At 34.5% G+C, this 13,781-nt stretch overlaps 1 protein-coding gene across 2 annotated transcripts in view; it reads right to left on the bottom strand.

The window, feature by feature from the left end:
• DMXL1 (Dmx like 1) overlaps positions 1–13,781 on the bottom strand; it is a 130,888-nt gene that overhangs the window by 113,246 nt on the left and 3,861 nt on the right. For both annotated transcript variants that reach the window (XM_007455839.1, XM_007455840.1), the window contains exons 2-3: positions 3,851–3,976; positions 489–560 (exon numbers count right to left, since the gene is read on the bottom strand). In XM_007455839.1, the coding sequence (XP_007455901.1) occupies positions 489–560; positions 3,851–3,976 (198 nt within the window). The remainder of the gene's footprint in view (positions 1–488; positions 561–3,850; positions 3,977–13,781) is intronic.

Consider the following 13,781-nt stretch of genomic DNA (forward strand, 5'->3'; position numbering starts at 1 on the left):
CATTCACTAACCCGCGAACAATTATTACATGATATAATAAGTGCAAGAAAGTAAGTTCAGGGGGTAGGTTAAGACTTTGCAATTAAAACATGTCACTTTAAGAACAAAATATATAAAGCAGAAAAACTACCTAAAAGTAGATCACAGAAACAAAGAACAAGTGCCACATATGACTGGACAATGATGTTTGCCACTAGCAATAAAGTAACTGACAAGTTTTAAGTTGTTGACTCTTCAAATACTTAATAAAAGAAAAAAATGATAGATGAAAAAAAGAAAAGCATTTCAAGATAATTCATAAGCACAATTTAGTTTAATTCTACTTCAATGAAACATCTTTAATAAGGAAGTGGCATTTAACATGTCTTTAATTACAGTGTATAATTTATACTGATTTATGTGATTACTCTAATTTTGTACTCTTAAAAATGGTATCTTTTAATACACAACACATTTTCATTTCTAAGAGAAAAAGATGAATTACTGACCAAATTTTTCTTTTGCTTCGGTAGGTTAACTGGTTCAAAAACAGATATAACATTTCCATAGGATGCTGCAATCTTTTAAAAAGAAAAAAGAAAGAAAACTTACGGATATGTTAACTTACTTATGAATCAAAAGAACAAAAGAAATTAATAGTATAACTTAAAAAATACCCAACACAAAATTTCTTTCACCAATACTTGAGAATGTCAATTTTGGGGACTACCATATCTGGATCACAATCCCAGTGCTGTCACTGTGTACCAGCAAGTTAAGCTCTCTGAACCTTAGTTTCTGTCTATATTTACAGTATATATAATACTATCTTCCTAATAGGATTATTTTGAGGGTTGAAATAACATTTGTAAAGCATCTGATAAAGAATTATCTATAGGGCTTCCCTGGTGGCGCAGTGGTTGAGAGTCCGCCTGCTGATGCAGGGGACACGGGTTCGTGCCCCAATCCGGGAAGATCCCACATGCCGCGGAGCGGCTGGGCCCGTGAGCCATGGCCGCTGAGCCTGCGCGTCCGGAGCCTGTGCTCCGCAACGGGAGAGGCCACAACAGTGAGAGGCCCGCATAAAGAAAAAAAAGAATTATCTATATAAGATGCATAGTAAATGTTAATTCCCTTCCTCACAGAAGAAAATGTATTGATGTATTCCTTGTCAAGTATGGAATTTGACATGACTTAAAAATCAAGTTTTTAGGTTATCTGTCTTCAAAGTTCAGAATTCTGTCAGTGTATATTTAACATTTTAGAAGTAAAACTTAGATCTATTCCTTTGTAAACTCTCTAAGGAGTATATTTTTTCAATATTCTATTTTATTTGAGTACCTTTCAAATATTTACTCTTACATCAATGAAGCATAACCCTCGCTGGCTCTGTTTTATAAGGTAGCTACTACTATAGCTTGAGTGAGTCACAAATGAAGAATATTAAAACATCAGAAATCAGACAGATATATAGATAGAATGAATGATCAGTGATAAAAATAAGAACATATAATCTAGTGAAGACAGAGTAAGAAATGAGGATGTAACATACATATGGAAAAAAAAACTTTCAATGGATATTTTTAAGTGTTCTGAGGAGATCTTAGAAGGTAGAAATCATCTGCACTGACTTCACCTGGGAGTATTTAGTTTGTGCCTTTAAATGTGGATAGGATTTCAAACTGCAGTGAGTGTTCAATTTTAGAAATAGGGCATAGTATGAACACAACTGTACATTTTTTTTTTTAATTATTTATTTGGCTGCTCCGGGTCGTAGTTGTGGCACGTGAAATCTTCGTTGCCACATGCAGGATCTAGTTCCCTGACCAGGGATTGCACCTGGGGCCCCTGCATTGGGTGTGTGGAGTCTTAACCACTGGACTACCAGGGAAGTCCCCACAAGTGTAAATATTAAAAGAGGTAAAGTATGTTGGGAGGTGACTGACCACCAGCCCAAGTAGAAGAGAGAAATAATGGACATGAGGCCAAAAAGGCAAGTGTGAGTGGGTTAAATAAGGTCTCAAACCAAGGTGAACAATTTGAACTTTTCTAAGTTCATGGGAAACTAAGAATGGTTTTAAGCAAATGAACAAGTCAAATGCAGATGAATTTTCTTAGGAAAATTAATCTGGTAGTACTACAAATAAAAAAACAGCAATGATAAAATATTGATGCCTATGGTATCAAGAAGCATTTCCTTCTAAAAGGTAAACAGAAATCCCAAGAACCAAAATCTACAAATTTTCGTCTTGATACCTTAAGAAATCATTTGAGTATACTGTTATCTGTGAAACAAAGGAAATTTACCCTTTATTAGAAAAATTATAAAACCAAATGACCTCTTCATTCTAACCTGGATTTCACGTAATATAGCTTATTAAAAGATAACTCATATTGAAAATTACTAAAATTAGATTTCCAACATTAACAAGCTCTATGTGAATCTAAATGGTATAAGTAAGCTTTTATACACAATCAAGATTACAGAGCTACGAGATCAAACAAACATGAAGAGAAAGGGAAAAAAGTCTCACGATTTTTAGCATTCCATAATAAAAATCACTTTTGTAGTACAGTGAGAATGAAAGGCATGAACAAAAGAAAGACAGATGAGATACCTGTAACTCTACTGAAAGGAAGGAACATAGGAATAACAAAAAGAACAGTAGTCCAAAAAGTAGGCAAAGACTACAAGAGTTGAAACTCCTTTGTTACGAGTATCTTTAAACCACGTCCCAAGAAGTAACTTTTCAGAATGGCAGGCTTATTAGGAATGATTACATTAAAAAAAATAAGGTTGGGCCCATTTTGATTTCTCACACAAAATTCTGGTAGAATCACAAACAATATACATTAATTAAGTATCTAGCAAAAGAATTAAATTTGCAAAGTTCAGCCTAGTCTAGCTGCAACTGTACCTAGGCCTGGTCATCTATGCTATATGGTGCTATATTAAGCTATATACTATACTGCCTATAAGTTATAACTCTCCCAACTCTGGTACTATATAGAACTGTATTTAACCTGATATAAAATCAGATGCCCTGTTTCTTTTTTTTTTTTTTTTTTTTTTTTTTTTTGCGGTACGCAGACCTTTCACTGTTGTGGCCTCTCCCGTTGCGGAGCACGGGCTCCAGACGCACAGGCTCAGCGGCCATGGCTCACGGGCTTAGCCACTCCGTGCAGCATGTGGGATCTTCCCGGACTGGGGCACGAACCCGCATCCCCTGCATTGGCAGGCGGACTCTCAACCACTGCGCCACCAGGGAAGCCCATGCCCTGTTTCTTTTGTTTTTGTTGCTTTTTTACTTTCAAGGTAACTTTATACTTTCCATGTGTAAACAGAAGTTCAAATTAAATTTTTCATTTTTCTTATAGACTTGGAATAAATTATTTAAAAAATTATACAATTTATGTTCATTTCTGTACAAAGTTTATCTAGAAGTTACAAGGAGATAACTACCTGTTTACAGACAAAAAATGACTCTAACAATAATTTCTTTTCAGGCTTTATTTCTAAATAGCCTGAAGTTTATTGTCATCCCTTTCCCTCAATCCAATCAATTTTTAAATAAGTAAGCTTTACACCTATTCTACAGGTAATAAATATTACATTTGTTTGTCAATTCATGGAGAAAACTATGCTATATTTCAAGATTAACGAGAATAGAATTCCTGACAATCTTCTAAGATACATCTGAGTCAGGAATTTTGTTCTCTAGAGTGCATCTTAGAGAACCAAAGAAATCTGTAGCTACATTGTCTTGGAAACACAGCAAGTCTCTAATTCAATAGGAAATAGATACTTCAGAGACTATACTTACAAAAACCATATTCAAAACAAATCTCATATCACCACAAGATTACAAACCTTGCCTTGTTGCACTGAACAATCTACACATCCTACTTGAATATTTCCATGTTTAGCTCCTGGGATTATTTGCAGTCTTTCAAAATCACTTCCCAGTATAACAATGTCACATCCAGAGGCGTAAGCCTAAAAACAAACAAAAAAAAGAACAAAGTAAAATAAAAATGATAAAATTGTCAAGAAAATATTTATCATGTAGAACACTGGCGTTAAATATTGTTTTAACAGACTAATTTTAACTATTTTTTAAAATCTTTATTATTTGAGAATATTCCCCTTACCTCCCGTATATAGTCCCATCAGTCAGTCCTTTCTGCAAAATATATACCAATTCCTTTCACTTTTTCCATCTCCACTGAATGCTACTGCCCTTATCTAAACTACCATAATCTCTCTCCTGCATTATTGTTTATACTCTGCTTCCATTCTTGCTTCTCTCTAATTCCTTTCCACACACAGACAAGAGTGATCTTTTTATTACACCAAGTAATTTTCCCTTCAATAGTTTCCTCATTGCACTTGGAATAAAATCTCAACCTCTTACCAATGTCAATGGCCTAAATGATTGTCCTACTCCCCAAATCCATCTCAAGCTACTCTTTCATTCCCTCAATTGGCTACTGCCCTTACATTGCCCTTCTTTCTGTTTCTTGGGCATAACAATCTTTTTTCACCTCAAGGTGGTTTACCTTCCTTCTATCTGCCTGGTCTTTGTCTCACTAGCTTCTTTTCAACATTTATGTCTCAGTTCCTGAATGTACTTATAGATCAATATTCTTCCCCCCTCCCCTAATTACTTTCCATCACACTACTCTTTCTCTTCTTCATAGCATATACCACGATTTGTAAATATCTTGCTTGTTATCCATTTCCATTACTACAAGTTAAGGTCCAAGACAAAAAGGTAGGGTTCAAGTTTATCTTGTTCTCTGCTCTTAGATCACAGGGGTTTTTTCCATTTAAGAGTACGTGGCTGTCGTCCTAGAATTTACATGCAGCATAATTCTGAAAATAAAATATCTATCACAAACTGCTTTCCATCCTAAGTTCTTAAAATTTTAGTAATTCTTTACTTTCTCATCACTTTTGCACATATACATAACACCTTACTTAATGTAAAAAATATTATACTTAATATATACTTCATGACCGTAATTCCTACCAAAGCCAAAATGGTTCTGTACAACTTACCAAAAAATATTAGAAAAGGGACTTGAAAGAACATACAAATAAATCTGCTCACATTACCAACAAGAAAATGAGGCCTAAATTGGCCGACAACTTCTTAGTGGCAGAGTGGGCTTGAGAACTCTGATCTCTTGATTTTTGATCTTGTGCTATTTTGATGGCAGAACAGGAACTTCCCTAGTTAAGCATGCTTGTCTGGAATTTTCCTAAAAGGAATTAGGGGAAATCAAGTCTGTTTCTACTAGTGCCACACAGTGGAAAAAACTGGCTCAGTAAACAAACAAAAAACCTCATGATGGTATGCTCACCTAGGTGTAAATATCCACAATAGGATCATAAGGCTTGTCACAAGACTAACAGCCAGAATAAATTCCAAAAACTAATTTATGAAAAATGTCATTAACAATACTCTAAAATACCTTAATATTTTAGAAACTGGTTTTCTCCTGAATATTAAATTTTGATAAAATACTGATTGTCACTGTTTACCAAAATACTGTATTAAATTTGGAATGTTTACAATGTAGATTTCCTCCTCACTAAACAAAATTTTTTCAGTTTCCATTAACTAGAATATATATATATATATATATATATATATATATTTTTAAATGTGTTCATAACTTTGCCTTCTTTTTGTTTACCTGCAATTATCTATCTACTTACAGATATTGTGTTGCACCTATTTTTGTCAATCAGGACTCTAAGTTTTCCTGAATTAAGTCTACATGAATCCTGAAGTACCTCACAAAATTACTCTTTAATTCAACAAGTATTAAACATTTATAAACTTGATAAATGCAAAGTTACCTCAGAAATAAATATCTATCCCTATAGAAAGATGCCAACTTATAATACAAATAAACCTTGATCATTCAAAGACTTATCCAGTTCTGGATTACCCTTGTTCTTTTGCTGCTGCTATTATACTATCACTGCCTGTCAGTTAATTTTTCCTTAGTGACAGTACTAGAAGGTGCAAAGCTATCTATTCCTAGTTTTGGTAAACTTTAAATTGAAAAAAAATTATTGATCTTCATCTGGAATATCTCTGTCATTTAGTCCTCACTTTCTTCTTTCAGAGTTATAACTAATGGATGGCAATAAACTGGTAAATGGGGGAAAAAAAAGAATATAACCAACTGCAGTTCACACTTCATCAGTTGACTATTATCCTTGGGGCTTATAATAAAAAAACCTCCTGGTTTTCTTGACTACAGAATTTTAATTTTTATAGTTTACTTGACTGTATAATTAATTAAATATAAAATGCATTAAAGACTCAAACTATATTTGTGTTTTGTTCCATTTCTTTTTTTTTTTTTTTTTTTTTTTTTCCTTGCGTTATGCGGGCCCCTCACTGCCGTGGCCTCTCCCATCCGCGGAGCACAGGCCCCGGACGCGCAGGCCCAGCGGCCACGGCCCACGGGCCCAGCCGCTCCGCGGCACGCGGGATCCTCCCGGAACGGGGCACGAACCCGCGTCCCCTGCACCGGCAGGCGGACCCCCAAGCACTGCGCCACCAGGGAAGCCCTGTTCCATTTCTTAATCATTTTCAAGAATGTGTAAACATCTCCTTAAAAATCCTGCTGTGCACAGAATACTGGTTGAATAAACTATGGTACATAGCCACGATGGACTATTAAACAGCTATAAAAAGAATGAGGAAGAAATCTATGAAGTGACTTGGGAGTGATTTCTAGGGGATATTATAAAGTGAAAAAAAAAGTAGAAAAGAGCATATATGGCAATTTTTTGTGTGTAAGGAACAAGGAAAATAAAATACATGTACCTGGCTTGCTACAAAAAGGAACAAAGGGAGAATAAAACTAGGGAAAAATGAAGTTGGATACATACAAAAGGGGAGAAGATGGAGTGGAAGCAAATAATAACACTTCTGAGTATAACTTTTTATATACTTACGACTTCTTTTTAAAATTGAAGTATAATTGACCTACAGCACTTTGTTAGTTCCAGGTGCACAACACCATGATTCTACATTTCCATACATTATAGAGTGATCATCAGTAAGTCTAGTTATTATGTGTCACCATACAAAGGTATTACAGTATTATTGACTATATTCCCCATGCTGTACATTTAATACCCATGACTCATTTATTTTGTAACTGAAAGTTTCTATTTCTTAATCTCCCTTACCTATTTCACTTATCCCTCCCACCTCCCCCTTCCCTCCCCTCTGGCAACCACGTTTGTCCTCTGTATCTGTGAGTCTGTTACCGTTCTGCTGTTTGTTCATTTGTTTTGTTTTTTAGATTCCACATATAAGTGAAATCATACGGTATTTGTCTTTGTCTGACTTACTTCACTTAGCATAATACCCTCCAGGTCCACACATATTGTCACAAATGGCAAGATTTCATTCTTTTTTTTATGGCTGAGTAATATTTTACTGTGTGTGTATACATGTATACACACACACCTTTATCCATTCATCTACCAGTGGACACTAGTTATGACTTCTGAAACACGTTAACATCATACATATTCAAAAAATTAATTTAAATCAATCAGAATGGGGGGGAGGTGAAACAAAGGAACTAAGTACATTTCAAACAAATACTATATCTACACTAAAAGAAAGAAGGCAGGAAGGAACTAAGTAACTTACGAACACAGAATTTGACTATATGTTTGCAGCCTTGGAGAATGAGAAGGAAAAAACTAGTCTTCCTCCCGTGTTTCTCCTTTGCTCTCACATTATTACCACATTCACAACACTTCTGACAACAGATGTGTGGGGGTTTTAACCACACCAAGCAAGCAATTATGTGACACCAACTGAGTATCCTACAATTTAACTCAGTCCTGACACTATCTACCTGGAGATAGCATCAGATCCCACAAGTTAAGGGCTCAGCCTTAACTGAGACTGCCCTCCACTTCAGATGCTAATCACAAGTAGTAGGTCCTCAGATTACCCACAACTTCTGTCCCAGTCAAAGGTTCCCATGACCTCTTCCCCCTTGGATTTATTTGCTAAAACAGTGCGAAGAACTCAGGGAAACACTTATGCTTACCAGTGTGATAAAGGATACAAATAAACAGCCAGAAAAAGAGATGGGGGCGGGGAGGGGGGCACTTTTTTGTGCTTTCCTCTACCTTTCATTCACTGTAGTCATCTGAGCCTATTTTTTCTTTTTGACAGGGCCAAATGCTAAGTGATTTTCACTGGTATCCCATTTAATCCTCACAACAAATCCTGTGAGATATTTACTATAATCAATCCATTTTACTGATAAGGAAACTCGAACTTAGATTGAGTAATTGGCTCAAGTCTCAGAGCTAGTATCAGACACAAATGAGACTGAAAGCAAGTTATAATTAATGGGAAAGAACATGCTCTTACTCCTTCTGCTATTCCGCCATACAATGCCTTATAAAGAAACATGATGTGAATTTAATAACTGTCCCCTAATTTCTTCCTATAATTAAAAATGACTTCTTTGGATGTAAAGCAACCAGAATTCCCATAACTGCTGATACGAATGTAAAATAAAATGGTACCACTAGTTTGGAAAGCTAAACACAGGCACACTCAATGATCCAGCAATTCTACCTCTAAGTTTATACCCAACAGAAATGTGTCTATATGTACACTAAGAGACATGTACAAGAACATTCATAGCTATTCATAAAAGCTCCAAAGTAGAACCAACTCAAACATATAATAGAATGCATAAATAAACTGTAGTATATATATTTTAAATGGATAGCCATCAAGGACCTACTGTATAGCACAGGGAACTCTGCTCAATATTCTGTAACAACCTAATTGGGAGAACAATTTGAAAAAGAATAGATACTTATAACTGAATCACTTTGTTGTACACCTGAAACTAACACAACATTGTTAATCAACTGTACTCCAATGTAAAATAAAAAGTTTTAAAAAAACCCTGCAGTATAATCATACAATGGAATACTATAAAGCAATGGCTCTCAAACTCTCTGGTTTCAGTAATCCTTTGTACACTTAAGAAAATACTGAGGATAACCACCCTAGCTTCCCCCTCCCCAAGAGCTTTAGTTTGTGTGTTATATCACTATCAATATTTACTCTTCTAGAAAACTGAGAAAATATAATACACTAATTGATAAGGTAATCAAAACTTCCCAACAAATAAAAGCCCAGGACCAGCTGGCTTTACCAGTGAATTCTACCAAACATTTAAAGAATAATTAACACCAATCCTTCTCAAACCCTTCCAAAAAACTGAAGAGGCCATTTAACAAGGTCAACATTACCATTATACCAAAGCTACACAAGGCAGTATAAGAAAAGAAAATTACAGGCCAATTTCCCTGATGAATATAGATGCAAAAATCTTGAACAAAATACTAGCAAACTGATTTCAAGAGCACATTAAAAAGATCTTATACCATAATCAAGTGGGATTTACCCCTGGGATGCAAGGATGGTTCCATAAAGGCCATATATGACAAGCTTATAGCTAATATACTCAATGATAAAAAGCTAAAAGCTTTCCTCTAAGATCAAGAAAAAGACAAGGATGCACACACTCCCACTGATTCTATTCAACATAATATTGGAAGTCCTAGCCAGAGCAATTAGGCAAGAAAAAGAAATAAAAGGCATTCGAATCAGAAAGGAAGATGTAAAATTGTTTGTTTGCAGAAGATATTACATATAGAAACCCTAAAGATTCCACCAAAAAACTGTTAGAACTAATAAATGAACTCAGCAAAATTGCAGAATACAAAATCAACATACAAAAATCAACTGCATTTCTATATGCTAACAATAAACTATTCAAAAAAGAAATTAAGAAAATCCAATTTACAATAGCATCAAAAAGAATAAAATACTTAAGAGTAAATGTAACCAAGGTGAAAAGTCTTGTACACAGAAAACTGTAAGACATTGATTAAAGAAACTGACAACACAAATAAATGAAAAGACATCTTCTGTTCTTGGACTGGAAGAATTAATATTGAAATGTCCATACTACAGAAAACCATCTACAGATTCAATGTAATCTCTATCAAAATTCCAGTGGCATTTTTCACATAGGGAAAAAAAAAAAATCCTAAAATTCACACAGAACCACAGAAGACCCCAAATAGACAAAGCAATCTTAAAGAAAAACTAAGCTGGAACCATCACATTTCCTTATTTCAAACTATGTTGCAAAGCTATAAAAATCAAAACAGTATGGTACTGGCATAAAAACAGACACATAGGCCAAAGTAACAGAATCATGAGCCCAGACATAACCCACACATATATGGTCAACTAATCTTTGACAAAGGTGCCAAGAATATACAACAGAGAAAAGACAGTTTTTTCCACAAATTGATGCTGGGAAAACTGTACATCCACATACAAAAGAATAAAATCGGACCCTTGTCTTACATCACATGCAGAAATCAACTCAAAAATGGATTAAAAACTTAAACCTAAAACCTGAAACCACAAAACTCCTAGAAGAAAACATAGGGAAAAAGGCCCTTGACAATTAGTGATGATTTTTTTGGACACCACAAGCACAAGCAACAAAAGCAGTAATAAATAAGTAAGACTACATTAAACTGAAAAGCTTCTGCACAGGAAAAGAAACCACCAACAAAATGAAAAGGCCACCTAAAAATGGGAGAAAATATTTGCAAACCTTATCTGATAAAAAGTTAATATCTAGGGCTTCCCTGGTGGCACAGTGGTTGAGAGTCTGCCTGCCGATGCAGGGGACACGGGTTTGTGCCCCAGTCCGGGAAGATCCCACATGCCGCGGAGCGGCTAGACCCGTGAGCCAAGGCCACTGAGCCTGCTCATTCGGAGCCTGTGTTCCGCAACGGGAGAGGCCACAACAGTGAGAGGCCTGCGTACGGCAAAAAAAAAAAAAAAAAAAAAAAAGTTAATATCTAAAATATATAAGGAACTCATATAACTCATTACCAGAAATGAACAATCCAATTAAAAATGGGCAGAAGACTCAGACATTTTTCCAAAGAAGATGTACAAATGGCCAACAGGTACATGAAAAGATGTTCAACATCACTACTCATCAGGGAAATGCCAATCAAAACTGGATGAGATATCACTTCATACCCATTAGGATGCTATCAACAAAAAGATAAAAGATAAGTGTTGGTGAAGATGTGAAGAAAGGGAATCTTTGTGCACTCTTGGTGTGAATGTAGATTGGCATAGCCACTGTAAAAAACAGTATAGAAGAGTCCTGAAAAAATTAAAAGCAAAACTACCATATATTCCACCAATCCAATTTCTAGGATTATATCCAAAGATGATGAAATCTCCGTAAGAGATATCTGCACTCCCATATTCATTTCAGCATTGTTCACAATAGCCAAGATATGGAAACAACCTAAGTATCCATCAGTGAATGAATGGATAAAGAAAATATGTTTTACACACACACACACACACACACACACACACACAAAATATATAGTCATAAAAAAGAAGAAAATTCTGCCACTTGTGACAACCTTGCAGGCATTATGCTAAGTCAGACAGAGAAAGACAAATAATGTATTCCACTTATATGTGGAATCTAAAAACATTGTACTAATAGAAACATTGTACTAACAGAATAGAATGGTGGTTGCCAGGGGCTATGGATGGGGGAAATGGAAGATATTGATCAAAGGATACAAACTTTCAGTTATAAGATGAATAAGTTCCAGGGATCTAATGTACGGCATGGTGACTATAGTTAACAATATTGTACTGTACAGTTGCAAGTTGCTATTAGAATAAAGCTTTAATGTTCTCATCATAACAACAAAATGGTAATTATGTGAGTTAAAGGATATGTTAACTAACCTTATTGTGGTAAAGATTTCACACTATATATGTGTATCAAATCATCACATTGCACACCTTAAACTTACACAATTTTCATGTAAACTGTATGTCAATAAAGCTTGGGGGGAAAAAATAGAGATGAATCTGTAGAGAAAATCCAAACTGGATATCATGCAAAAATCACTTGAAATAAACATATCTTCTTATGGATATTTTTAATAGATTATTAAAATTAATTCAATCTCTAGAGTTTATACAACATGATGAGTTAATAAGCATGGAAATACATGAAAACAAACTTTAATTCAAAAAGGGCTCTGCACCCAAAGTTCATAGCAGCACTATTTACAACAGCCAAGACATGGAAGCAACCTAAGTGTCCATCAACAGATGAATGGATAATGATGTGGTACATATCTACAAAGGACTATTACTCAGACATAAAAAAGAATGAAATATTGCCATTTGTAGTGACATGAATGGACCTAGAGAATATCATACTAAGTGAAGTCATAGAGAGAAAGACAAATATTGTATGATATTACTTATATGTATAATCTAAAAAATAATACAAATGAATCCATGTATAAAACAGAAACAGACTCACAGACACAGAAAACAAGCTAATGGTTACCAAAGGGAAAAGGGAGGGGTGCAAGTGATAAATTAGGAGTATGGAATTAACAGATACAAACTACTATACATAAAACAGATAAGCAACAGGATTTACTGTATAATACAAGGAACAATATTCTTGTAATAACCTATAATAGAACATAATCATATATATGTGTGTATACACACACACACACACACACACACACACACACACACACACAATCTCCAAATCACTTTTCTGGACACCGGAAGCCAACACAGTATTATGAATCAACTGTACTTCAATTTTAAAAGTCAATCAATGTAACTCACACATAAATAAAATAAAGAAGAAAAAATAAATAAAATGGGCTGTGTGTGATTTTAAAATAATCCATCTTTACTAAATTCTTAAATAAAAATAACCCATCTCCCTGGTTTTAAATAAAAACCTAAGATGTAATATTATACACACTATTCTAAACCAAAATCTAAAACTAGTTTTATAGATTTTTTCCAAAATAAATTGTTCTGAAAAATTCATTTCAAGGTGCCCTATTACTATCAAAACAATAAGAACAGCACTGGTTCATCAAATAAATTGCCACACTACCTAAGCTTCAAAATTAATATGTATATATTGTAACTGGTACACTAGCTGCTTCTGTCAAAAGATCTGTAATCAGAATAACCTATTACTAAGCAATGAAAATTAAATTGAGAAATGAAAACCCTTTTATTAGGCATACATAATATTGGGTTTACTAACTTTGAGATTAAACAAGGTGCAAAGAAAGAACTGAGTTCATATGTGTGCTTTCAAGCATACAATTGAAACATGATTTTTAACTTTAAATTTGGCAGACAACCTTCTCCAATATTCAAAAATTACCCAAGGCTGCAACAGTCAGCATTCTAATTTGGAAATCCTGTGATTTCTGTACAACACTTAGATTTCCTGTTTTCACTGTTTTGTTTTAACCAACCACACCAGGTAAATATCCCAATTTCTTCCTGGTATACTTCCTGGTTAAATGAGTTATGTTTGGCATGTTGTAATTAACATTATTCTCATTTTTTTAAACACAACATTAAGAATTCGTATTACTTCAATAATTTTAAAGGTACCTTAATACTATTTAAAACATAAAATTTTAAAATAGGCTAAATATTTAAAAAGAAGTCCAATTTGTACTCGTAATAGCATATGAGTACCACAAAAATCATTCTCTTTCTCCAGATACAAACAGTATCAAACTTTCCCCTCCTGTATGTCTCCATCCACAAACATTCACGTGCTTCTCCAAAAAAAGAACCTCCAATAAAGGTTTCCCT

The sequence above is a fragment of the Lipotes vexillifer genome, unplaced genomic scaffold (genome assembly GCF_000442215.2).
Source record: "Lipotes vexillifer unplaced genomic scaffold, Lipotes_vexillifer_v1.1 scaffold78, whole genome shotgun sequence".
Classification (NCBI taxonomy): Eukaryota; Metazoa; Chordata; class Mammalia; order Artiodactyla; family Lipotidae; genus Lipotes; species Lipotes vexillifer.